At 52.8% G+C, this 24483-nt stretch overlaps 9 protein-coding genes and 1 non-coding gene across 10 annotated transcripts; 4 read left to right on the top strand and 6 right to left on the bottom strand.

The window, feature by feature from the left end:
- Positions 1–12: 12 nt before the first annotated feature.
- Positions 13–6316, bottom strand: CRN1 (Coronin-like protein crn1). Its single transcript, XM_062873222.1, has 8 exons — positions 5880–6316; positions 4986–5778; positions 4169–4924; positions 2568–2656; positions 2360–2502; positions 2152–2298; positions 1519–2092; positions 13–1460 (listed from the first exon to the last, which is right to left on the bottom strand). The coding sequence occupies exons 1-8, from the start codon at positions 6225–6227 to the stop codon at positions 585–587; spliced, it is 3726 nt and encodes a 1241-aa protein (XP_062728730.1). The 5' UTR covers positions 6228–6316; the 3' UTR covers positions 13–584.
- On the bottom strand, positions 3757–3829 carry QC761_0111530. The gene has a single exon. It is a non-coding gene; the product is annotated as a tRNA-Val (tRNA).
- A 223-nt stretch (positions 6317–6539) lies between the features above and the next one.
- QC761_711140 (uncharacterized protein) lies at positions 6540–8368 on the top strand (the record flags this gene model as incomplete). The annotated part of the gene is made up of 1 exon (XM_062882665.1): positions 6540–8368. One exon carries the CDS (start codon positions 6540–6542, stop codon positions 7971–7973), a length of 1434 nt encoding a protein of 477 aa, XP_062728729.1. The 3' UTR covers positions 7974–8368.
- QC761_711130 (uncharacterized protein) lies at positions 8008–11444 on the bottom strand. Its single transcript, XM_062882664.1, has 3 exons — positions 10895–11444; positions 9392–10671; positions 8008–9333 (listed from the first exon to the last, which is right to left on the bottom strand). The coding sequence occupies exons 2-3, from the start codon at positions 9504–9506 to the stop codon at positions 8591–8593; spliced, it is 858 nt and encodes a 285-aa protein (XP_062728728.1). The 5' UTR covers positions 9507–10671; positions 10895–11444; the 3' UTR covers positions 8008–8590.
- Positions 10657–13206, top strand: QC761_711120 (uncharacterized protein). The gene is given in 7 exon segments (XM_062882663.1): positions 10657–10687; positions 10925–11340; positions 11511–11639; positions 11656–11719; positions 11782–12372; positions 12423–12676; positions 12728–13206. 6 exon segments carry the CDS (start codon positions 11279–11281, stop codon positions 12939–12941), a joined length of 1314 nt encoding a protein of 437 aa, XP_062728727.1. The 5' UTR covers positions 10657–10687; positions 10925–11278; the 3' UTR covers positions 12942–13206.
- Positions 13207–13411: 205 nt separating this feature from the next.
- QC761_711115 (uncharacterized protein) lies at positions 13412–14585 on the bottom strand (the record flags this gene model as incomplete). The annotated part of the gene is made up of 4 exons (XM_062882662.1): positions 13412–13691; positions 13744–13889; positions 13984–14233; positions 14299–14585. 4 exons carry the CDS (start codon positions 14583–14585, stop codon positions 13448–13450), a joined length of 927 nt encoding a protein of 308 aa, XP_062728726.1. The 3' UTR covers positions 13412–13447.
- Positions 14586–15441: 856 nt separating this feature from the next.
- Positions 15442–21262, bottom strand: DCP2 (mRNA-decapping enzyme subunit 2; the record flags this gene model as incomplete). The annotated part of the gene is made up of 2 exons (XM_062882661.1): positions 18346–21262; positions 15442–18287 (listed from the first exon to the last, which is right to left on the bottom strand). The coding sequence occupies exons 1-2, from the start codon at positions 18374–18376 to the stop codon at positions 15442–15444; spliced, it is 2877 nt and encodes a 958-aa protein (XP_062728724.1). The 5' UTR covers positions 18377–21262.
- On the top strand, positions 19150–20488 carry QC761_711100 (uncharacterized protein; the record flags this gene model as incomplete). The annotated part of the gene is made up of 2 exons (XM_062882660.1): positions 19150–19875; positions 19933–20488. Exons 1-2 carry the CDS (start codon positions 19586–19588, stop codon positions 20486–20488), a joined length of 846 nt encoding a protein of 281 aa, XP_062728725.1. The 5' UTR covers positions 19150–19585.
- Positions 21263–21557: 295 nt separating the features above from the next.
- On the top strand, positions 21558–23412 carry RNR2 (Ribonucleotide-diphosphate reductase (RNR), small subunit; the record flags this gene model as incomplete). Its single annotated transcript, XM_062882659.1, has 3 exons — positions 21558–21587; positions 21662–21916; positions 21981–23412. The coding sequence occupies 3 exons, from the start codon at positions 21558–21560 to the stop codon at positions 22923–22925; spliced, it is 1230 nt and encodes a 409-aa protein (XP_062728723.1). The 3' UTR covers positions 22926–23412.
- Positions 23413–23698: 286 nt separating this feature from the next.
- Positions 23699–24474, bottom strand: QC761_711080 (uncharacterized protein; the record flags this gene model as incomplete). The annotated part of the gene is made up of 2 exons (XM_062882658.1): positions 24193–24474; positions 23699–24118 (listed from the first exon to the last, which is right to left on the bottom strand). Exons 1-2 carry the CDS (start codon positions 24262–24264, stop codon positions 23699–23701), a joined length of 492 nt encoding a protein of 163 aa, XP_062728722.1. The 5' UTR covers positions 24265–24474.
- Positions 24475–24483: the final 9 nt, after the last annotated feature.

The raw sequence follows: 24483 nt of genomic DNA, 5'->3' as shown, positions 1-24483 counted from the left end.
CAACATGTAATTCACACTTCAATACTTTTAGACATAACTCAGAATAGAGTACAAAGTTACAAGAAAACAACCCTTTATTGATCTTGTCATGTCTCAGAGACGGGGACATTAAATGTACATATATGCATAACAAGAAAAATAATGAAAAAAATCATGGGTATTTGATTTTTTTTTTTTTACTTGTTCGCTTTGCCTGTTTGCTTCCCCTCCCCTCCTCCCCCCCAGTAGTCTTCTTCCAAACAAACACCTCCCTCCCCTATTCTTCGCTAGAAAGACTTTGCAAAACAACCCAAATCAAATAAAAAAAGCCAGAGATAGGCCAGGACTTTTCTCTTTTTTTCCATCCGACCATGTCTTCACAAACAGAAAAACACAGGAAAGAAAAAATCCCTCCAGTCCTTCCTCTCCCCCCCCCCAAATTAGTCTTTAATAACGAGAAAAAAACTCAAACAACCCATATCGCTCGTAATGACATACATCTCATATGCATTGTTCTGTGTGTGAAATTCGCTTCCCAGAAGCAAAACCAAAAAAAGATCCAACGCCAATCTTTTCAACTCGAGGTCAGTCAAAAAGTTCACCCTTCAAGATCGGGCCTCTTCCAACTCCAGCTCCAGAAGCCGGATCCGCTCGCTCTGCTCTTGCGACCCGGCCTCGACCCGCTTCTTGAGGGTCTCGACGTCGCTGGCAAGGCGGTTGATGACGTTGGTCTGGGAGGTGATCTTCTCACTCTGGGAGCTGATAATGACGGCCTGCTGGACCAAGAGGTGCTTGATCTGCTCCAGAGACACTTCGATAGGAGTCCCAGAGGGCGTGGCCGCCGCAGCCGCAGCAGCGGCGGTAGCTGCCGAGGGAGTAGGGGTATGCTTCACAGAAGGTGTTACATTGCCGGGGGATCTGACAGGGGACACCTGACTAGGAGAGTGCTTGGTGCCGGGAGGGGGAGTAGTCGCGATCGGGAACGGCTTGTTCGGTGACTTGATGATGATGCTCTGGCGCTGAGCGGGACGCGAGATCTCCTCGAAGCTCGAGGCCTCGGAATCATTGCCAGACTCTTCATCGTCCTGGAACTTGTTGGCCATGGCCGAGATGGAGGTCTTTTGGTCAGCAACCGAAGGAGCAGGGGCGCGGGCGACAGGAGCCGGCTCGGGCTCCTTCTTGGGCGAGGCAACAGGCGCGGTGGCCGGGGCGGGAGCCGGAATCGCAACAGGAGGCTTGTAGTCGGAAGCGACCTCCACAGGAGCATTGCCGTCATAGATGCTTTCCAAGTCGATCTTGTTGGGAAGACCCTCCTTGCCGTCGAACCATTCCTTGGCAGTCATGGCGGGCTTGACACCGGTAGCGGGAGGGAAAATGTCGGATTGGAAGGTCTCGGCGCGACGAGGCACGGTGAAAGAGATGGGCTCAATGTAGGTATCGTTGACCGTCTTGTAACCTCTCATAACCTCGTTCTCATGAACCTGTTGTCTGTTAGAGAATCTGTTGCCGAAAGAAAAGAAGAACAAAAAAGCGACTTACGTTGATACCGCGACGAGGAACAAAAGCGACACCACGCTGTGGATCACCAGACTTATACTCGGCAAGGAACTCGAACTTGTCGTTCTGATACTCAAAGTAGCGAATGTTGCCGTCACCCTTGCCAGCGAGATAAAGGCAGTTGGATCCGTCGTCCCAGAAGGGCATGCAAACGCCAGAAATGGAGTCGAGAGAAGTGAAGCCGCCAATGGGTTGCGCGCGACCAGGTTCCCAGAGAGCGATTTGCCGCTCACTCATCCTCGAAAAGCCGGTAGTGGCAATGCGGTTGTGCTCACCGAGCCACACAGCGCGGCTGTTTTTGGCACCCTCGTGGCCGGGGTGCTCGTGGACCGGCTTCTCCTGCCTGACATCCCAGACGCGGAGCTTCTTATCTCTCGAGGTAGTCACCAACATGGCGCCATTGGCGCTCCACGACAAGCTCTGCACAATCTCGGGGTGCTTCAGAGTGTGACCAGCCTGCCCGGTACCGATATCCCACAGCTTAATAGTCTGATCGCCGGAAGAAGAGGCCAGGATGTTCTCGGCGGCCGGGTTGAAGAGAACATGTCCAACTTTCCTGGAAACCAATCAGCCTCGCAGCCCCTTTCGACAAGCAGCCAAAGCACCACTCCCTACCTGGAATGTCCACCCAGCTTGCTAACAGGAGCTACATCAACAATCTCTTCCGCATCGGTATGGAGTGTGAACCCTTGCGGCACCTCCCAGATGAACACCTTGCCGTCATCCGAGGCCGAGGCAATGATGCGATCGTTGAACGGGTTCCTAGTCGCAAGTCAGACCATCTCCTTTCGAACCCCCAACACTCCAAGGATATTATGCGCACCAGTCGGTATCCAACACAGCAGCAGTGTGTCCACGGAACAGCGGTATTTGGTCGGGGAGCTTGCCGCGCTCGTTTACGGGAATGACAGCGAAAGCACCACCACCACTCGACTCCCAGTTCACGGAGATGTACTCGGGGTTGACCTAGCCAGAAAACCAACATTGGTGAGCTTCACCACTCCGTTTCTTTCTCGGGCAGCAACACCTACCTTGAGCAAGTTGGTGTCCCAAGCATTACGGCTGATGTGAAGGTTGTCATAACAAAACTCCTTCTTGGTGGGCTTGCCAAAGACGTGTCCTAAAACAAAAAGAAAGCAAACGGCCTGTCAGTATAATCCTTCCTCTTACTACAACACTCTTTCAGTCGCAATCGCATGTGCTGGCGTCGGGAACTGCCCTAAAACACCAGAGCACGCGACTGATGAGGCTCGGTGATTGCGCAATGTGACAAGCTGCTCGTCGGAGTAGTCGGTCGGTCGGCCTCTCTCTCTCTCTCTCGGTAGGTAGGGGAGGTGGGTTCCAAAAGCTTACGATATTTCGACGCGCGCACGAAACGGCCAGCCATCTGGAATTGCTATTTGCTCTTGCTGTTGACCAAAAAAAAGAGAGAGGGGATATTGAAAGAAAGAAAAGGAATTACAAGAAGAACGAAGAGAGACGGGTGGTGGTGTGTGTGTGTGTGTGTGTAAAAGTTGTGAGAGTAGTTAAGTATGACTTTTTTTCCTTTCTCTTCCCGTTCACAAGAAGTCGTCGCTCGTTGAAATGCTCCTAGGTTAATGAAGGAAGATCGGCCCTGTTGAAGCTGAGATAAACCACCCCCCTCCTCCCCCAGGTTGCTGACGAAAAGGCAGCCAGGCCTATGCACACCGTGCACGGCTCCAAGATTAGCGCGGTCTGAGGCGCCCGAGGCGGTGTTCCCTGGGAGAAGGTGGTCCGTCCACTCCCTGCTCTTGCAAGCCCATTGGTTGCTTAGCAGTCGCTCCCGCCGGGAATGCCCCTCCACCAGCGTCCAGCGTCCATCATTGGGCTTGGAGATCACTTCTATCTTTTGTAGTTTGGTAACTGTACGGTCGCATTCCACCCCTCTTGCCGGCCTTCTAGCGTCAAGGGAGAAGAATTCTTTTGTCTTCCTGGTGTGGGCAGAAAAGGGGTCAGGATGGAGAAAAGCCATTTCCTCAGCGACGGGCCTTTGTTGACACTGTGATAAAAAAAAAAACCGAAACTCGCATCGGTCGATTCAGGGGAATTAGAGGGGTCGCAATATTGACAGGGTGGGGCCCTCCTATTTCTGTCTCCATTACCCATGGAATTGCTGAGGCTCCTCCGCGGTCCCCCGCTACTCCATACCGTCATGCATCTCCATTATAAATCACACTAGCGACTATTATTTTCATCCGAGGCCGGCTGGTGTAGTGGTTATCACGTTTGTCTCACACACAAAAGGTGCCAGGTTCGATCCCTGGGTCGGTCAAAATCAGTATCATCAATTTCTTTTGACAAAGTTCCTCCAATCCTCTTGACCATTTCTTTTTGTTTCATTTGGGCATGAGAAACATCTTTTTGTCTCCCAGGTGCATTAACCAACAACACAGGCCACAAAACTAAAGGCTGACGAACTGTTTGTATAACTTCTGCCTAAACACTATATCTTGCCTTTCGGCCTTGCAAGCTACTCTCTTCCTTTCAATGTTCCCAAGAGCAGCACCAATAAGACCACTAACCGTTAAACTCCAACTCCAATCTGACTACCAAACCGCTTTTGTCGTACCATTACTCTGCTATCATGCTTTGCTTCAATACTCCATCTCACCCTCAAGCTGCTGTGAGGTACTCCAGCTAATCTGCGATGCCTCCCCAACCTGCAACAGCTCCTCCCGCAGAGACCGCCTCGGAGTGCTCGCACACATGTTCGAATCCCCTTCCAAGATACTCGCCGTTGTATTCTTGTCATCTTGCTCCCCTGCTCTGTTCAGATCCAACTCTGCTGCCTCGTCAGCACCAACCTTACTGCCGCTGCCATATGGACCACAATATCCCCTCGATGAGGCCAACGAAACCAGTGATAACCCCCCAAGTTTGTTCCTGAACAGTGCCTCCAATTCATCATCACTGAGTTGGTTGAGCTCGCATAGGCTTCGCTCCATCAGACGAGACTGGTTGGCGCTTCCGCAGGCGGTGCAAACCGGTGCCTCTGGTGACTCTGGCGACCAGGAAGAATCCGACAGAATACGGCGCTGGCGGGAAGGAATGCTGACATTGGATGAAAACGTCTTGGGGCTGCTCAGCGAGTTGCTGTTGCCATTCACCGTCGTGTCCAGCGATGTCCGAGCCGAGTCTTGCTGGCTACTGCTGGGAAGAGTTGGCGAGTCCGAGGAAAACTCCCGAGGGGTCCCCGACGGGTTTGCACAAGTTGACATGCTTGGACTAGTGAGGCAACCGTCCCTCGCACTGGTCAGCAAACCGATTCCTGTGTCATACAAACGTGAAGCTTCCTCTAGCGAAGAATTCATCGAAGCTATGGTAGCAAGCGGTGGCAATGTCGGACGGCTTCGTGGGCCAAGGGACACTATGGAGGTAGGTCCTGGTCAGCCATGTCCGTTGTGATGTGCAGGAAAGCATAGACTTACCAGGTGTGTCACAAGCAGAGTCCAAGGAGAAGTTCTTATCGACCGTGTCCTGGACAGCCTTCTGAACGCCTAGTTGAAAAGAGCTTCGGCGGCCTAGCCAACCTGCTCTGGTCTTGACATCCGCCGGCAAGGCCAGGACGGGAGCTTTTGGTACGACTGGATCGCAGACGCCGGTGACATGGTCACTGCCATTGTCATCATCATTGCTAGCCCTTTGCTGATAGTGACTCTCAGGGCTGCCGGGGCTTTCTTGTTGAAACCTGCCACGGAGCGAGAGAAACATGGAGCTAGTCGTCCTCAACAACCGCCTGGCGGGCGAGTGAGGGGGAGTTGAGCCATCTCTGTTCGAGTACGGTGTTGGTGTAGTTGGTGTAGTTGGGGTTTCTGCCCTTTCGTCGCACTCAAAGTGGTCCCGAATGTTTTGCCGTTGAGAGTGCCGGCCACCTACAGAGTTGAACCAACGTCGTCTTTGCTGTGGTTGATAATCTGTAAAGGGCACTGGTGTTTGTGAAGGTGTGTTTTTGGTAACAAAAATTCGGGAAGTCTTGCGACGAAGCGTGGCAAAGATGGAAACGCGAGACTTGGGGTTCAACTTGGTCTCCTTGTCCGTAGCCGTTGGGGACATGGAGCTCCCCGATGAGGTGCTAGTCAGGTTGTCCATTCTGGCAAGGGAGTCTGATGATAACATAGAGCAAAAAAAAGCAAAGGCCTGGGATGGTAACGGCAGGCCGGGAGTACAACAGTGGCAGGGAGAAAGCTGATGCCACTGGGATGACGATGGACGATGCAGACACTGGAGCTGTCAGCAGAGAAAGGTGGGTAGAAGATTCCATAGTTCTGGGAGTTTGAAGGCTCGACCAAGCCTCGTATCCTCTGAGGCTTCGGAAGGCGCACCGAAGCTCTCCCGCTCCGGAGGGGAAGGTGTTGTTGAAAAACAGCAAGACCAAAGTGGCATATTGTGGGAAAAAAAAAAGGAAGAAAAAAAAAGAAAAAAAAAGAAAAAAAAAAAGAAAACAAAAAAAGAACAAAAAAAAGGAGAAAGTCATGTTTCGGACAACAAGATTGATGAGATCTTTCCTCCAAAAATAACCAAGACAATCGCTCGCGGCTTCCTCGAACGGACATCATGTCATTTCTCAGCACCGAATAAGGGGGCAAGAGCGCCCCTATTCGCATCTTTTTGCTCGATGCCTCTTTTTGATGCAGATACCAAGAAGCAAAAAAGGAACACGGTTGACCCATCACGTCAAAAAGTATCAAGAGATATTTGAACGGTATAGCTGCGCTGGCCGTGTTATTTTCTGCCGTCCGGTCCCAGGCGTTGAGCTGTGGTTGTTGCTTGGAGAAGAAGCTTTGACCAACCAGGAAATGTCCAAATAAACCAAGTGCATCTTGAATCTTTGAATCTCGAAGCTCTTGCATGCATTTGAATCCCACGCGACAACGCGCCCCCCAGCGAAAACAGCACTTCCTTTATTCAAGACACAATATCCAGCGCCTCCAGTAACACAAATTTTTATCCCGATCCAGTCTCCTAGACATTAGTGGATCACCATGGCAAGCAAAGCCAAGTCCCGCTGGGCAGACGACGAAGAAGACGCCCTGCGCGAAGCGCAATTGAAAAGGGAAAAAGAGGAAAAGAAGCGCCTCAAAGCCGAAAAGGCGCGCAAACTCGAAGCCGAAAGAAAAACCCGCGAAGCTGCCGCCGCCGCCCAACAAGAACAACCACCGCAACCACAACCACAAGAAAGCCCCAACGGCCCTCCCCCAAAACGAAGACGGGTCTCTCCCGAACAACAAGAAACACACAACGGAGCCCCCCCAGAAGAACCGACCACCACTAACCTCCTCCGCTTCACCCCCGGAACCATCTCCCGCTCCCGCAGCGTGGAAAACTACGACAAGCTGAACGACATCGAGGAAGGCGCGTACGGCTGGGTCTCCCGCGCCCGCTGCCTCTCCACCTCCAAAATCGTCGCCCTCAAGCGCCTCAAGACCGACCCGAAAGACCGCTCCGGCCTCCCCGTCACCGGCCTGCGAGAGATTCAAATATTGCGAAACAGCTCCCACAGGAACATCGTCCCCCTGCTGGAAGTAGTGGTTTCCGACTCGACCACCCCCTTGGAACCATCCATCTTTCTCGTCCTCGAGTTCCTCGAACACGACCTCAAGTCTATCCTCGAGGACATGCCCGAGCCGTTTCTGGCCTCAGAAGTTAAGACGCTGATGTTGCAGCTCTGCTCCGGGGTGGCGTATCTACACGACAACTGGATCCTTCACCGGGATCTCAAAACGTCGAATTTGTTGTTGAATAACAGGGGCCAGCTAAAGATTGCGGATTTTGGCATGTCGAGATATGTGGGCGATCCGCCGCCGAAACTGACGCAGTTGGTGGTTACGCTGTGGTATCGTGCCCCGGAGCTGTTGCTCGGGGCGACGACATATGGCAGCGCGATTGACATTTGGAGCGTGGGGTGTATCTTTGGGGAGCTTCTGGCCAGGGAGCCGCTTCTGCAGGGGAGGAACGAGGTGGACGAGCTCACGCGGATATTTGAGCTGTGCGGGCTGCCCTCGGAGGAGTCGTGGCCTTCGTTTCGGAGGCTGCCGAACGCGAGGGGGTTGAGGTTGCCGAATAACCCGACACCGGGATCGACGAACTCGAGGATAAGGACAAAGTTTCCGCTTTTGACGTCGGCGGGGGTGGGGTTGTTTAATGGGTTGCTTGCGCTGGATCCGGAGAGGAGGCCGGCGGCGAGGGAGGTGCTGGAGCATGAGTATTTCCGGCAGGACCCCAAGCCGAAGCAGGAGGCCATGTTTCCTACTTTTCCGAGCAAGGCGGGCCAGGAGAGGAGGAGGAAGAGGGAGACGCCCAATGCGCCGGTTAGGGGACAAAAGGCGGCGGATTTGGGGGCGGTGGACTTTAGTGGGATTTTTGCTGGGAGGGAGAAAGAGGAGAGGGGGGGTGGGTTTGCTTTGAGGATGGTGTGAGAAGGAGGTGGTTTACATGGACGAGAATAATGATGTGATGTAATAGCAACTAATGAACATAGACTGCGACACATGGATACCAAAAAGCCGTGGAAAGGGGGCGGCTGTATATATAATGCAGTATCAACAAGACCGACAAGACAGAAAAGTCAAGATATACCCTTCGTCATTAAAGCTACCTGAAATATATGTATGTATGCATGAAAGTCGTCATCTTTCCGGAAAAAGCTCGCCATGAATGTGTGTGAGATGTCCAAAAAAACAGATACAGGTGAAAATGAGAAATCCATCCCCTTAGTCAACAACTCAACCGCTCTGCCGCTTCTGCTTTCGACTTTTTCGAAACCAAATCAAGCGTACCGAAAAACATGTTTTCTAGCCAACGCCCCCAGCCCCGAAAAATAGAACCAATTCTTTGTGCCAAAGACAGAAAAAAGTAAACAGCCAACCAAATTACACTTTTCTGTCTTCCTATATTAAGCGTAAGTATTCCTCACCTCTTTTGGAAAAGACATTACAGCACTGTAGATCTCGCCCCCCTTTTCATTTTATTCTTTTGCTCCTCCCACTGTACGACGTGACGCAATCAACCATTTTCAGATCAATTACAGACACATCTACATCAACCCACCAAACCCAGCCACGAACCACGTGAAGCTCAATACTGTGATCACACTCATCACGCCCGCGGCAGCCACGGCCTTGCTGTCAATCGACATGCCACCCGCACCATTGCAAGAGGCGCATTTCCAGCCGTCGCTGATGGGGGTATAGACCTTGGGGGTGTATAATCCGAATTTGAAGCTGTTGAAGGGCGCAAGCATGCCCGCAGGTGCCGGGCCAGTGGGCTCCGAGTCAGAATCGTGGATGATGAGGGTGTACTGTTCCACCAACAGAGGAGACGCCACGGCTGTCCGGTCGTATGCGCCCGTGTCCCAAGTGTAACTTCCTTGCTCCTGAAACGTCATGTTCTGGGTGAGGGTCCACGTCTGCTTGGCTACGGTGTTGGTAACGAGCACGTCGATGGCGGTGGGAGTTCCTTGCAGGTTGGTGTAGTTCCAGGCCCAGGTGATGTAATCGCCAATCTTATACAGCTGGTAGCCTTCCATAACCGAAGGGGTGATCATGACGACGGCGCCGGCTGGGTCTTGTGGATTGAATTCGGTTTGGCGGGGCTTGCCGGAAGTGGTGCCATTCGGTGCTGCGCTGCCTGTGGCCTTGCCCGATTGCGAAATGCCGGCTGTGTTGAGGTTCGTCCTGAGTGGTGTGGCTGGGCCCGTTGTGGTCTTCTGTTCCTCCTCTTCGTTGTTGTTGTCATTGCTCGAGGGTGTGTTTGTTGGCTTCGGGGAGTTGGTCGTTTCTACATGTCCTTGTTAGCCGCAGCCGAGTAATGAGGAGGCAATTGGGGTGTTCCGTACCATCACTGTTCTGCCTTACCACCAGACTGTCAAGTTCTGGCAAGAAACCGGGCCATGCGAGCGCGGAGACTGAAGAGGAGAGGCCCAAGAGGGCAACGGCCGACGAAAACTTCATGTTGACAAACTCGGATCGATCGCGTCTGAAAATGCTCGAGGGGCAGGCGACCAGATCGACCAGGTACCGAGAAGAGGGAAGCGAAAGTAAAGATGTCTGTTCAACGTCGGAGAAAAGGCTCGGTCGCAGTGGTGTTTGTGCCGGTGTTCACGTCGGGTGTCTCTCTCAAAGTGGTACGGGGGCGTTTGCTTGCTGGGCCACGGCGGGTAACCCCTATTGGCGGTTTGGCCGAAAATGAGACCCGCGCGAAACGGGCGTGGAGTAAAAGTAACGAGGGTTGGCCAGGTAGGGTATGTGCGTGAAGGTTCAGCGAGAGTAGGCGTCACTTGGGACAGCTAGACAACAAAAGTAGCGAGCGTTCAGAAAAGCGAGTGTGCGGTTCCGGTTGCCCAAGGAACAGAAAACGATGGAACAAGCCAAAAAAAAAAAAAGGCAGCGCTTTCAAGGCACGATGGAGTTGGGAGGCGGCTGGAATGAGAAAGTCGAGGGTTGGAGTTCCAGGCTTTGCGTGCATTCCACGACCAACGACAGGCCGGCGAGCGAGCGACTCCACTCGATGCTGCAACCAATTAACAGGTTGCAGCATCGGGCTTAGCGGGAGCCCTGAAGTGGCGTCGACAGAACAGGAGACCGCGTTACCCACTCAACCCTGGCGTTTTTTTTTATGCTCCTTCGTATCCTGGCTTCGTGTCCAGGTGCACAGCTAAAAATATCCTGATCGTTGTGTTTAACATCGTAACCGTATAAATACCCAAGGTGATCTCTCCTTCGCCGGTGACAATTGGCCGTATGCCGGTATATCTTCTTGCTGTTTCCACCGCAGATCGATCACCATCGCCAAGATGCTTAAACTGTGGGGACCAACCAGTCGGTGGTCTGTCGGCCATCGACCTCGCATCTCCGCACCTCTTCTCTGCACGTTGGCTGTTGAAGTGTTGGCCGTGCAACGCTCGAGTACCGGCAGCATGATAGAGATGTCTTTTTCAGGTGAAACTTCGCCGCCCAAAACCCCGCCGTCCGGACATCGCACTTGAGACCAAGCAATGGCCGAGCGCTGGATCAGTGGCTTCGGAGTGAAGAGGCAATATCAGGAATCGTTGTGCCTCTGCTCCTGTACGGCACTGGATGGCGCAAGTGGTTGCAGCTGTCAGTCATGCTGTTCCTGCTGTTCACACATTCCAGTCAGTCTAAATATTATGGCTGCAGTCGTGCCATGTAAACACTTAAAACTGTCACAGCCAGTCCAACGGTTTTCAAGGGAAGGTATGGGCCAGTGTCCATGTCATCCCATCTTTTTCCAATGACATGCATGAAGCCATGAACGCCTGGTCCCCAGCCTCTGGATCTGGCTGTCACGGCTGCCATCTCATCATCCCGAAGTCACTCACTCACTGACAGCCGTATGGCGGGACATCCAGCCAGCCTCATGGCATCATTTGCAGGCCCAAAGACAACAGAGAGGCAAAAAAGCGGTGGCCATGGCGGGATACTTTGACGCTAAGCCCGGAGATGGTGAGCAATTGGGAAGCAGCTGGCTGCATCATTCACACCGCACACGTGAAGATAAGCGTGCGATTGGGGAGAGAGTTGGAGGCTGCTCCCAGTGGGAAAGTCAGTTCACTTTGAATTGGATGAAAAGGAAAGAGCTCGCAGCAGGGTCCATATCATGGCGCGGGCAGCTTCCACCAACCAATACTTTGTTTAAATATTTTGGTTCTGCGCTTAACAAGCTCCCGATACCCTCAGTCTGCGAATTCTGAGTTCTCGTCAAAATGTCGTCCTCTTCTGACACGGTCACCATCGCCCGTGCCGATCTTGATCTCCTCTTGCAAAGGTATGTTTTGTGTTTCTGTTACCGCCTTATCCTTATCCGCGCAACATTCCGAACCCGACTCTTTGGGAAACCGTTCACCAACGTTGTCACCTAACGCTGACCTGCATCTCCCGCTTCTAGGGTTCAGCTTGTAAGTTAAATTCGACACACTAATTCGACACTTGACATAGGGAAAGAAACATTCTGACTCGCATCAAGAGCATCAATGCTCCAGACTCGTTGTCTGTTTCACAGGTTGAATATGACCAGCTCAAGTCCATTGCAAGACAATATGGTGCGATCTATTGCGATATCTATCAGTTAAACCAAGCTAAGTTATTTTCCAGAGAACCTCAAGCGCAACCTCCTACGTGGTGGCGTAGACGAGGCTACAGTAGCTGTAAGCCCATGTCCCCACCTAGGCCATTGAGTTTGAGTTACGGGTTGCTAACGGTTTGACAGCTCCTTAGCCAAGGTGATGAGGTTTTCCAATCCGAGAATAACGAGGATACACACGCCTCTACTACGGACCATGGAGGTGTTGGTCTCTCCTCATTTTCGACGACGCAGCGTCATCATGCCTCTTCCCACCAACATGGAAACGGTTATTCGCACTCCCATTCGCATACTGATTCCAGCAGCAACTCCTACGGCCATTCCTACGACCATCCCTGCCACCGTTCTCATCGCCAGTACCAACAGCAGACCGCTTCGACATGGGATGAAGGAGACTATGACGAGGAGGACGAGGGGGACGAAGATGTCTCAATCGAAGAAGGGTCCCCTGTTCCTGGCGCAAACTACACAGGACCACCTCAGGAAGTGAAGCGCCACCAGTACGAGCGCAACTGCCATCGTACCCTTCAAATCGTACATCTCGCCGAGGGTACCACTCATTCTGATATTACAAACTCCGTGCGCGGCGGCCAGCTCTTAGACGTGTATCTTCGCTCTCACGACCGCTCAGCTTCCATCTCGTTTCTTCATGCGGCCGATGCTCAGAAATTCTATGGCTATTGTCGTCGTAATGACTTGTATATCAGAAACAAGAGGGTAGGCAACTTGGTTTTTGAGTAGGTTGACTTTTGCTAACATGAGGACAGGTCGAAGTCAAGTGGAACGAGCGTCAGTTTGTGCTGCCAGGCCATGTGGCGGGCAAAATCTCGGGCGGGGCCAGTCGCAACCTTGTCATCATGAACTACGCCAGTCAACATACCGAGGAGGTGATTCGCGAAGACTTGGATCATATCCACAACCTGGTAGTGATCAAGATACAGTTCATCGGCGGAAACTGTCATATCGAGCTCAACTCGGTGCACAATGCAATCTATGCTCGCACCTGCATGCTGAGCCGAATGTATGTTTCATTACGCAGATTCTCCCTAGCGGAGGCTAACATGTTGGACAGGAAGTACAAAGGCAGAAGAATTCAATTCGACGTGGATCAGTGTGCCCACCCTTACCCAGCCCCCATGGTTCTGAAGACCAAGGAAGCTCCCCAGCCAAAGAGGCAATCATCGGTCAGCAATCGCTTCCAGCTCTTGAATATCGACGATTCTGAGGACGAGGAGAACGCGCCACCCGGGTTTCGGTCTAAGAAGACTCCCTTAGTGGTGGCCTGACCTGGCCACGGGCTCGTCATTTGCAGAAGGAGATTGTAATTGGGACGTTTGTTTGGTCTGAAAAGTTATGAGATGCTGTAACCAGCGTTGGAGATACCCATGGTTACGTCTTACCCCTATGTTCAGTGGAGATACAAGAGACATTGTTGAGCGACGTCTGGCAAGATTGTAGAGGAACCTATGACGGTGTCACTTGGCACCTTGTTTCTAGTGTAGCAGTAGTAACTGACACCTGTAGCCAATGTTACTTTGACCCTGTCACTCATTGTGTTCTGGTAGTAATTCATCTATCTGTCTTCAGGTGACCAGAAGTTGGGGGAACGGTCAGAATAGGGCTGAGTTTCCCCACCTTCCCCACATCTGTCAGGTGGGGCTTGGGGTTGTTTCGCTACGTCAGGGTGGGATGGGGCTACCCTGTATCTAGCTTATCGCGATCTCCTGATGTCGATGCTCTCCAGTTTCTGATGAGATGCAGTACTCGAGAAATATATCAACTGTTTGGCTGACTACGGAAAGTAACTTGCTATGGGACAAAAAGAAACACAACCGCCGGAACCAACCAAAACCCAAGGAAAAACCGCATTTATACGCATCATCCACACAACGCCCCATGCCCGATCAACAGGCAACTCAACCCCGTTGATGGTCCTCGCCTGATCACTTACCAGAAACAGGATCGTCTTGGCGACCTCGAGGGCGGTGATGGGTGGTAGCGGTGCGATGGGGTTTGCCTGAAGGGCGTGGACTGGTCTGTCACTGTCAGTCGATTTGTTTAATGAGATAATGAGGAGGTTGAACATACTCGACAGCTCTGTACCCCTCCAGACCAACCCTTTGTTCTTTTGTTATCCTGTTCCCGACTGAGGAGTCGACTGAGCCGGGGAGGACGGCGTTGGCGCGGATGTTTTCGTTGCGGAAGCGCCAGGCGACGTTTTTTGTTGCTCCTATCTGGCCCGGTACTTCACGTCAGTTTTCATTGGGTTGGGAAACGAAGTAGGGGAAGGGGGGGATATAAAAGGGGGGGAAAAGGGTGGGGGATTACCAGCCCGTGCTTTGAAGCTGTGTATGCAACCCCAGCAACAGCACCACTCCTCCCCGCGGTGCTAGCCACATTGACAATCACGCCCCCTTCCGGCCTCTGTTTGAGGTAAGGAATCACGGCCCTCATCATTTTCACGGGGACGGTGAGGTTGACGGCGATGACGTTGTCCCAGTCTGGATCGAGGAGGGTGTCGGCTGAGGAGAAGGTGTCGAGGATGCCGGCTACATTGACCAACACATCAACTCTCCCGCTAAAACAAGCATTAGTGATAACACAAAAGGGGGGAAACGGGGGGGCGAGGGGGGGAAGACATACCCAAAATGGTGAGCAATTCTCACACCTTCTTCTATCTGTCCTGGGAGGGTTAGGTCCCCTAGATGAAAATGAAATCTACCGTGGTCTTCCACCCGCAAAAGGTCGTAGTCAAACGGTGCGATGTCCAGCCCCACGACCTGGAACTGGTGAGAAAGAAAGAGTTGCGTTGTGGCGAGGCCTATGCCGGAGGAGCAGCCGGTTATGATTGCCAGGCGGGAGTACCCCAGGGGATCGATGTGGTGAGGGGGGGTGTGGTAGAGAGTGTCTGGGGTGGGGGTGTAGAGCATTTTGTTTGGGTGCGATATCGTAGATTGGTTGAGTAGGTAGATGTTGTAAGTGAGGTTGGTTGATGTGTAGCCTCAACAGCAATATCTCAATGCTGCCCTCGATCTTCGAGATATCTTAGATAACCAAGTCAATTTGATGAAGAGAAAGGCCAAGTTCAGTCCTGAGATGGGCGAAACAAACTCCAGGTTACGAACCTTGCCCCTATCTTATACCTCTTCTCTCCTCATTACATCCCAACAATTCCCTCTCCAACATCCATCACACTCACAAAAAAAAGGAGGAAAAAAAACACTAACGGCGACACGGCCAGCCACGCCCACAAAGTGGTATGATCCATCCTGACTCCTCATCACAGCCGTGGCGAGACTTCATCTTCAGCCCGCTCCCCATTAAAAAAAGGGGGGGTCAGCCAAGCAAACCCCAAGCTCGTGGGGTGGTCTGTTCTACGTGGAGGAGCACACCCTCTCCAACTAGAACATCAGACCACTTTCTTGCGTGCCTCACGACACCAACACACAGCCAAATGATCACACAACCGCCAACTCACTATACTGAGAAAGTGACCCAAACACCATCCAGAACCAGAGTCATCATAATACAAGTATCCTTTCAATAACCTAAGTAGCTAGCTAGCAAGAGCCTGCTTCATAAGCACCTTTGTGCAGCAACCGCTGCAAATAATGTAAACCATTGATGGAAATTTCGCTTTGATGTATGCACCGGTCCAAATTACAACCACCATTCGCTGTTGGCAAGAAATCACAAAAATCCTCACCACCATATAAAATCCCTTTACACTAAAAGTCCCCAAGAACAAACAGAAAAACAACATATGCCCTACTTCAAACCCCGATATCATGTCTGGGAGCGCGCCTGATTAGACACCGACTCCAAATACAAAAGCAAAAAGTTCCGATCGGCCGGGGAGATGGGTGTCTGGCTGCCCCGGCGAGAGTTGGTTGCGCTCGGTACCCGACTACTGTTGCCGGTTGCATGGACATTCTCCACGCCTGTGACTGACGGAGCCATGCCGCCGGCGTTGCCCTGTGACGCAAGAGACGCAACTCTCGATCTGGGAGTAGTAGACCGGACTTGATCATACACCATGGACTCCTTCATCTTGCCGTTGGCCGAAAGCCCAGTGGGCGAGGGCTGTGCCTTTCCGAAAAGCGACAGCAACTTCTGCTTCTGGTCCGCGTTGCCACTAGGTTGACGCTGATGATGCTGATATTGCTGATGCTGCTGCAGTTGCTGGGGCGGACCAACAGGTTGCTGAGGCGGGAAAGTAGGACTTGCGTACGGCGACTGGCGCTGAGGCTGAGGCTGACCGTATGGAAGGCTGGCCGCCTGGGCTGGCGGGAGCTGGGGGGACCTCTTCGTTTCCTGGTCAAGCTGATGGAACAAAGAGCGGTCCCGCGGAGACGGAAGACCAGAGCCTGAATTCCTGGCATCCTTCCTCTGGGGGCTCAAGCGTCTCTGAAGACGATGGATTTGCGAGTCCATCGAGTCATTGCTTTGGGCCGACTCGGGCTGCTTGGGCCGAGTGAGGATCTGAACGGCCCTGTATGGAAGGTTGAGCTCTGGATTCATCTGGACGGGAGCACCATTGGCTTCAGCAGCTCGGGCGATGGCCTCCGCATTGGAAGGTCCGCCATATGGCTGGCTATTATTGGACCCATATCCTGGCCGTCCACCGTCCGACTTGATGGACGATCTTGTGATTTCGTTGCTTAGGGGACTTCCACGGCCTGGCTTTTTGAACATGTCCAACAACGCCGAGCGGTGCGACTCCGTTGATTGCGACGGCCTTGGGGCCACAACTGGGTTTGCGGTGGCGTGTTGTGACACTTGTGGAGCCACTGCATGCTGCGACTGAGGCCCATACCGCTCACCATAACCCTGAGGAACATTCGCCGCGTGGTGCGGCAAATACTGCGCAGCTGGGTTGGGAGCTTGTGTATGGGATGGAGCACTGGGCCAGCCCTGTCCAGACGGATGATAGCCAGCGTGCTGCTGTCCCGCGGGAGCGACATCGCTTTGAGGGGTAGCCACCGGCGTTGTTTCTTGTGTACGGGAGGTATTGCTCTTGAAAGCATTCAGAAGAGACATGTGATGATGTGTCAGCTGAGGAGCAGCCTTTCGAGGTGCTCCTTGATTCTGATAACCAGCCCCATCTTGCCCCTGGACCGGGATCGAATGGTGGCTTCCCTGCGGCGCTTGCATACCATTGTGGTGGGCAGTCTCTGGAATGTTGGGAGTCTGGAGAATGCTTCTGGTGAGAAGTGATTGCTGAACCTGGGGGGGCAACGGCTGCGGGTGGAGAAGAACGGGTTCCTTCTGCACTGGACGCGGGCCAGCCATGTACGAGTTATCCCCGTAGGCCTGGGTAGGCATCTGGTGGGGGACCCGCTGTTGTGTAAAGTATTCTTGAGAGACATTTTGATTCCCGTGAGGCTGGATAGGGAAGTTGGGCGGCGGCTGATTAGGTGGTACAGGTAACCGATTGGTTGGATGATGATGGTGCGGAGTGTGCGGCTCCGGAGCAGTCGTGTAAGTGAGCTCCAACGGCGTGTGCGGGACTTGGTTACCGTACTGCTGCTGCTGGTAATACTGATGTTGATGCTGCGGAGGCTGTTGGTGATGTTGCTGGGGCAGCTGTTGATAATGCTGGGGCTGCTCGTGATACCCTTGAGGAAGATGAGCCGCCTCGGTCTCAGTATTCTTTTGAAGAAGGGCCAACAGAGCGTTCCCTTTGTTGGCTGTCGCCGCCGGAGCAGGGTGCGGGTTCACATGTGTCCCACTAGGGGGAGGCTGCACCTGGAGAAGACGCTGAAGCTCAGCCGTCGCCCCTTCAATGGTTTCGATGCTCTCTGTGGGCCCAGCAACAGGCTCTGTCTGGGTACCGAGGTCATCCTCTGTGAGAGGTTCTTCGATAGGAATATGGACAGGTACATGCGATCCGCGGGCTGCGTCCTTCTGCTTTTGCTGTTGGACCCATTTCTTGAGTTGGACAAGAAAAGGAGCCACCATGTAGAACTTGTTCGCATTCGAAGCCGCAGCGGCATCATCCTGTTGATTCCCCTTGCGGTTCCGAAACGCGGGAAGCTCAGAGAGCTTGTACCACTGAATTTTACTGATCTCTTTCCTGGTCTTTGGATGGAAGTTGGTGTCCATGGGCACATTCCGGAAAACATAGAGTCGAATTTGCTGATCCCGCATCGACATCTGGATGTACTTCACTTCATCATCCCTAGGCACCAGCCCAGCTTCCCTGATGTCGAAACCTGTTTCCTCGTAGACCTCTCGAATGGCGCAGTCCAAGTCATCCTCGTCCTTGTTGATTTTACCTCTGGGGAAACTCCAGTTGGCGCCCTTCTTCCAGCCCTTGACCAACACAGTCGAGTCCATGGCCTCATTCAGCAGGATAGCTCCTCTGACGGGAACTCTGGTCTTGTACTGGAGAAACTCCTCGAACGCTCGCATGTGGTTTTCAGCCGAGAAGGAGGCCAGCAGGGGACAGTGCTGGAAGATTCGAAGACAGAAACTTCGGAGCGACATCGATGGGAGTGTAGGGTCCAGCGGACGTATAAAATCTTCGTAGAACCATTGTGCCTCTTCGACCTGGAAGCAAATTCGGGCCACGGATGACAGATCCTCCTTGGGCAGGTTTATGATGAATCGGACACAAAGGTCGTCCAACCCTGGGCAAACAGGTCAACAGGTGTCATCCAACAGAGCGGTACCAAAAAAGATACATACAATCTTCGAGCTGCATCTTGTTTTCGGCCATGACAGTGTGCTGTGGTGTGGCATATCAACAGCCTGGTTTCCTGAGGGGTGGTCGTCTGTAGGGCAGCAACAGCGTAAAAGGCAGTCCAGGTTGCGTGGGAACTACTTTGCGGTTTTAGGTCGGAGGTGTTTGCGGGTACGGAGTGAGGTAAGGAAGTGGTCTGTGTTTCTGGTCGATCGATTTGTGTTTGTTTGGCGAGGGCTTCGCTGGCGGACTGGCTCGGCAGGTTCAGGCTTGGACCGCCAAATCGCAAAGGTAAGAGTTTCCCCACCGCAAGGCAATGTGTGCGCTTCAGAGTCTAGAATGGACAAGCAAGAGAAAATTTGCAAAGATACAAAGCAAAGCAGTGATAGGAAGGTGAGAGAAAAGGCTCAGGTGTGTGGCCGGATTGGGCGGGAGCTGTCGACAAACGCTATCGGCAGGTCAACCATGGAATCTTGAATGGGATGGGGAGAGACGTGTGCAGACGTGGACGGCAGTGATTTGTCTCCACTGGCGCAGACTGGAGATGTTCGCAGAACCCAACTGTGGCTAGAGCCCAATTCACCCCACCAGTCCAGGGATTCAACGCCACATCCTGCTCAGTTAAGCTTCTGCCAGGAGTGGATGTGGCGGTGCAATGCCCCGCTCCCCGCACAAGATGGTGCATCTGGAAGAGGCCTACCACAACACACAAGTGTGTGGCAGTCTCGCGCCACACGGGCACGCTGAGCAGGGGTTACACCTTGAAGCTGCAGGGAGGTCGCCCAAGAACGTCATCACGCGGAAACAAGAAGACGTTTGATGCACCGGGCTAGATGTTGAGCCATGGGCCAGCCAGCAGACATAAAGCAAGATGGGAGCTGCCACGGTCCAGCTGGTGCTTTTTTACTTGACCTTGTCGCTTCTTGTCTCTCTAGTACAGCAGACCAACATCCCGACCCTCTGGTTCGTTGACTCTGGCGCCAAAAGCGTTTCCAACTTGGGTCTGACAAGCGCGAACCTGAAACGGACAAAGAGCCTGCCGCGACCAATACCTCACTTACAACCAGCCGGAGGCCAACTTGACAGCCGCCGGAGCCCGCAACAAAGCGTCGACTTTTATATCAACTCTCGGCCTCTGTTTTTTTCTGTGTTTCTCGTGCTCTGTGTGTTTTGTTCCCATTCTTTTATTTCATAAACATTCTTTTGAATTTTTTTTTTGATCGACATCGATCACCGCAAATCACCATGAACGTGGCCATCAAAATCCTGGAGAAGAAGGCTCTCAAGAAGCTGGGGAAGGACAAGACAAATACCAACTCGGAGAACCCTTACCTCGAAAAAGTCCCGGTCTACAAGAACGGAAAGGTCGCAAAGTACAAGACTCAGGAGAGACCTATTCCCCAAGGGCTTTCCAAGAATGACGCCAATATTCTCAGAAAGATCCGCCGAAGAGCCTATCGTTGGGACATGGGGTTCAGTTGTTGCTGCATTCCCATCCGGTTCGGCTGGTCCGCCATCATCGGTTTGATTCCTGTGTAAGTATCATCAGCTGTCTCTGTGTGACCAAACATGGGCTAACAAATGTTTTGTAGCATTGGCGACTTTGCAGATTTCCTCATGGCTCTTGCTCTCATCAAGAAGGCCTCAAAGGTCGATGGTGGTCTTCCCAAGCGTCTGTATGGCATGATGTTCACCAACATCATGCTTGATCTGGCAATCGGTTTTATCCCTCTCATTGGCGACATCGCGGACGTATTCTACCGAGCCAACACTAAGAATGCCTGGCTGCTCGACGCTTTCTTGACGGAAAAGGCAAAGGCGCTCCAGGCTGGTGTCGTTCAGGATCCAGAGACGGGCAGTATTGTCGAGATGCCGGACGAACTTGCAGGGGCCGAGGGGGATCGGGATGTCGAAACCGGGGTCACAAGAACGGGTACGATGCCATCGCTTGCCACTCCAGCCGCCGTAACGCCGGCACGCTCTGGACGGCAGACAGGGGACATGACAGCGGCCCCGCAAAGTGCACTGGTAGCTCCTGTGAGGAATCTTACACCACCGCGAGCTCCGATCGGGGGAGGCCTTCCGGGTCGTCAGATTACACCAAAGCAGGACCCCAGAGACAATCGTGGGAAGGCTGGTCGGAGATAGTGTAGTTGCCCAGGTGACGTCAGGAGGTGTCAAGGGGCGCTTGGATATGGTGCTAGGAGGGCAATGCTGAAGCGATGTGTTTTTATATTTCATTTGTTGCTTTTCATGAGCGAGGAGTTTTGGGAAACAGACTGCATCAGGATACCCAGAGGCAATGGGCATTTGAATGATAATAGTTTTCCTCGTCTGCGAGACAGCGGGAATATGTATTCTTCGAGAAAAGGTCTCAATGTTCCAAGACCGGGGACAGGGCTGGGTCAAAATCAATTAATAATGAAGCCGCGAGACAGACGTGATTTGACGCGTCTCCCAGTTTGATCTGGTCAAGGATCCCATCTGATAATCTTTTCAACCCCACCTCTGCCCAAGAGGTCCATGGCTGCTCACGGGACAACAGCAGGATGGGCCAAAGTCTTGCAAGTTGCAACAGGGGAACCGTAGTGTATGCCGATTCCAGGAGGACAGATCGGGACCTGTCGGAGCTGCGAACAGTTCGCGTGTTAGGATTCTTGGAAGTGGAAGCCCAGCTGGTTCAATTCCAGGCAGGATGGGCCCGAGTGTGTCATGGTGGGGTCCATGGTGAAATTGTTGCAATGTGCATCCGAATAAATAAACTCTGACAAACGCTCACCCAACAGGCCGCTGGAACAGGCATTGAATGGCGCGGCTGATGATGGATCTGATAAGAGCGAGAGGGCTGACTAGGAACAGGGAGCAAGGGACTGGTGGGATTGCCCGGCGATGCCCCTCTTGGAACAACCAAATGAGAGGCTGGTGTTGATGGAGGGCATCAGTGACGCCGCACAAAGTGCCTGGGCCCCCTGGAAAGAGACTACAGGCGTGTCGACGCGTATCCCTGCCATGCAGATTTAGTAAAGTGGGCCGCGTGCCGACGTGCAGCATTTAAGAGAATTCGCGACGCCCATATTTTGCTTGAGAAATTCTCTTTGTCTACACTCACAACAACTCTCTCAATCCCGCCACAGCCGTCACTCAGCAATTGCCTCTGCTATTTCTTCTTCTTGTGGCCTTTGCACCTCCCATCTTTCAGCCCTCAACTATCTTCACAATGGCCGCCGAAATCACACCTTCCAAGCAGGTCAGTAGCTAGCTACCTTTCCACGCGTCGGCTACTTTACGCGCCCACAAAGCTAACATCCTTTACTTTTGCAGGCTGCTTCCGCCCTTGACGCCTTCAAGATGGAGTCTCCCGTCAAGAAGCTCAACTTTGCCCCATCCGACAAGGAAAACAACCCCTTCGATGCCGACCTCACCACCCTCGAGGCCGAGATGGATGCCAAGTTTGAGAACAAGAAGGAGGAGATCAAGACAGTCGCTGCCCCAGAACCAAAGCAAGAGCTCCTCGATGAGCCGCTCCTCACCGAGAACCCTCAGCGCTTCGTCTTGTTCCCCATCAAGTACCATGAGGTATGTGACGCGACTTTGACGCGTTCTCAAGTTGGATCACGCGTACTAATTAAAACCCTTACAGGTCTGGCAAATGTACAAGAAGGCCGAGGCTTCCTTCTGGACTGCTGAGGAGATCGATCTCTCCAAGGATCTCCACGACTGGAGCAACAAGCTCAACGATGACGAGAAGTTCTTCATCTCCCACATCCTCGCCTTCTTCGCCGCTTCCGATGGTATCGTCAATGAGAACCTTGTCGAGCGTTTCAGCGCCGAGGTCCAGATTCCCGAGGCCCGCTGCTTCTACGGCTTCCAGATCATGATGGAGAACATCCACTCCGAGACCTACTCCCTTCTCATTGATACCTACATCAAGGAGCCATCTCAGCGCACCTACCTCTTCAATGCCATCGACACCATTCCCTGCATCCGCAAGAAGGCCGACTGGGCCCTTCGGTGGATCTCCGACAAGGATGCCTCCTTCGCCCAGCGCCTTGTTGCCTTCGCTGCTGTTGAGGGTATCTTCTTCAGTGGTGCTTTCGCCTCCATATTCTGGCTCAAGAAGCGCGGCCTCATGCCTGGTCTCACCTTCTCCAACGAGCTTATCTCCCGTGATGAGGGTCTCCACACCGACTTTGCCTGCCTTCTGTTCTCTCACCTCAACAACAGACCCAGCAAGCAGCTCGTCGAGGACATCATCCGCGATGCCGTCACCATTGAGCAGGAGTTCCTCACTGAGGCTCTTCCCTGCGCCCTGCTCGGCATGAACTCGAACCTCATGAAGCAGTACATCGAGTTCGTCGCTGACCGTCTCCTTGTCGCTCTCGGCAACGACAAGATCTACCGCTCCACCAACCCCTTCGACTTCATGGAGAACATCTCCCTCGGCGGCAAGACCAACTTCTTCGAGAAGCGTGTCGGCGAGTACCAGAAGGCCGGTGTCATGAACAGCACCAAGAAGTTTGAGGAGTCTGCTGAGGAGAGCAAGAACGAGAATGGCGGCGACTTTGCCTTTGACGAGGACTTTTGAGCGTCTTGTCATTTGCGCTGCTGCTGATTTCTCTGCTCTTTTTGTCTTTTTATAACGACTAATACCCCCTCACGCATTTCTTTTTTTCTTCTTTTCATAAACTTCTGGTATAGACAGAAGGATAACGTCACACAGGCGGAGCGGGCGGACAAATCTTGTATGTTGGATAGTAATCCCCTGAAGGTCATGTACAACAATGACTTTTTTGTTACGGGTTACGGTAGGCAGGCGTGGATTTCCACATCATTGAAAGGCGTCTGGAGTTTTGTTTTTGCTGAACGCGCAAAACAAAGAACGAAATGGGTTCTTTTATGGATGGATGATGGATGCCTCATGAGTATGAGGTGGGGTATTTGGGATGGAAAGAGACATACATAAGTAGTATGGGATTGTATGAGTAGGACCTCATCTAATGAAGGGATTGCACTGCACTGTTTGTTCCTCGCATGAAACATCTTGGTGTCGAATGTGATTGTGTCCAGTTTTGATGTCTCGGTTGTTACTATGCCATTTTTGTTGTCGTGTGGGAAAGACTGGCGTTCACCCATGTTGTCCACGACTTGATGCTGCCCATTTTGTCTAGAAATCTTGATAGTCCTCTCCCGCTCGCACCCTGTGCCTTTAACGAATGCTTCCCATTTCCAACAGTCACGCGCGTTCAACCGTCTTGTGTGGCCCTTTGGAAACCCTTGGGCTGATTTCTTTATTATATTTGATGACTTCGACTCTGCGGTTACCTCTTGACGTTCCCTCCCTCATCATCCCCCCACCCATTACCTCTTCCCCTTCTTCTTCTTCTTCCCCCCACCACCACCTGCCCCTCCCACCTGCGGTACTTGCTTCTCAGCAGCAGCCACAACCGGCATAGCAATCCCACTCCCCTGTCCCTCCCCAGCTCCCCCGTCCGCCGCCGCCTCCTCCATCTCCACATCCCCCTCCTCCTTCTTCACCCCCCTTTCTTCCTCCCTCCCAGCCGCCCTCCCCGCCAACGTTCCAAGCATCTGCACCAACCTCCCCACCTCCTGCGCCTTGCTAGTCTTGTACTTGAGACTAACCCCGCTCTTTGGGTCAAACGTCGTGATCACCAAGTGTCCCCTCTTTCCCCTCTTCTCATCCTCAACTACCTGCTCGGGCGTGGCAGACTTGGGGGTTCGGCGGGCGGGGGAGAGGTGGTAGTTTGTTGATATTCTTGTCTGCCATACCACAAAATTAGTTGGGACAATAACAGGAAAAAAAGGGGGGGGGGAGGGGGGAGGAGAAGACAAACAGTAGTAGGTCGAGCGGCGAGCAAGAGGGAGGAGTGATGCAGCCAGTCTTCTGATTTGGAGTAGTAGGGCATCTTGACGGTGTTGTTCTGACACTCGGTTCGCAGCGCGTAGTTTGTGAAAAAATTTAAATGGGGACAGGAAAAATCAATTTGCGCACGCGCTGCGACTGGGAGAGGTCGTGTCGTCAAGGTTGAATGGTCAAACAAGGTCGCAAGCTTCGAGAATTGGATGTCATCGGTGAATGTCCACACCTCGAGCGACAGTTTCCGGTGGGGCCAAGCTGGCTGGAC

This window comes from Podospora bellae-mahoneyi, chromosome 7, assembly GCF_035222275.1.
Source record: "Podospora bellae-mahoneyi strain CBS 112042 chromosome 7, whole genome shotgun sequence".
Classification (NCBI taxonomy): Eukaryota; Fungi; Ascomycota; class Sordariomycetes; order Sordariales; family Podosporaceae; genus Podospora; species Podospora bellae-mahoneyi.
This window is presented reverse-complemented; position numbering and strand designations above follow the sequence as displayed.

Excerpts from the sequence above, each read along its gene's own strand:
- CRN1 (XM_062873222.1), bottom strand. The coding sequence starts at position 6,227 with ATGGGTCAACCGTGTTCCTTTTTTGCTTCTTGGTATCTGCATCAAAAA. Across the intron at positions 4,925-4,985 it reads CTCTGCTTGTGACACACCTG|TGTCCCTTGGCCCACGAAGC; the intron begins GTAAGTCTATGC and ends CTACCTCCATAG. Across the intron at positions 2,093-2,151 it reads AAGCTGGGTGGACATTCCAG|GAAAGTTGGACATGTTCTCT; the intron begins GTAGGGAGTGGT and ends ATTGGTTTCCAG.
- QC761_711130 (XM_062882664.1), bottom strand. The coding sequence starts at position 9,506 with ATGAAGTTTTCGTCGGCCGTTGCCCTCTTGGGCCTCTCCTCTTCAGTC. Across the intron at positions 9,334-9,391 it reads GGTAAGGCAGAACAGTGATG|AAACGACCAACTCCCCGAAG; the intron begins GTACGGAACACC and ends AAGGACATGTAG.
- QC761_711120 (XM_062882663.1), top strand. The coding sequence starts at position 11,279 with ATGTCGTCCTCTTCTGACACGGTCACCATCGCCCGTGCCGATCTTGAT. Across the intron at positions 11,341-11,510 it reads CTTGATCTCCTCTTGCAAAG|GGAAAGAAACATTCTGACTC; the intron begins GTATGTTTTGTG and ends CACTTGACATAG. Across the intron at positions 11,720-11,781 it reads TAGACGAGGCTACAGTAGCT|CTCCTTAGCCAAGGTGATGA; the intron begins GTAAGCCCATGT and ends ACGGTTTGACAG.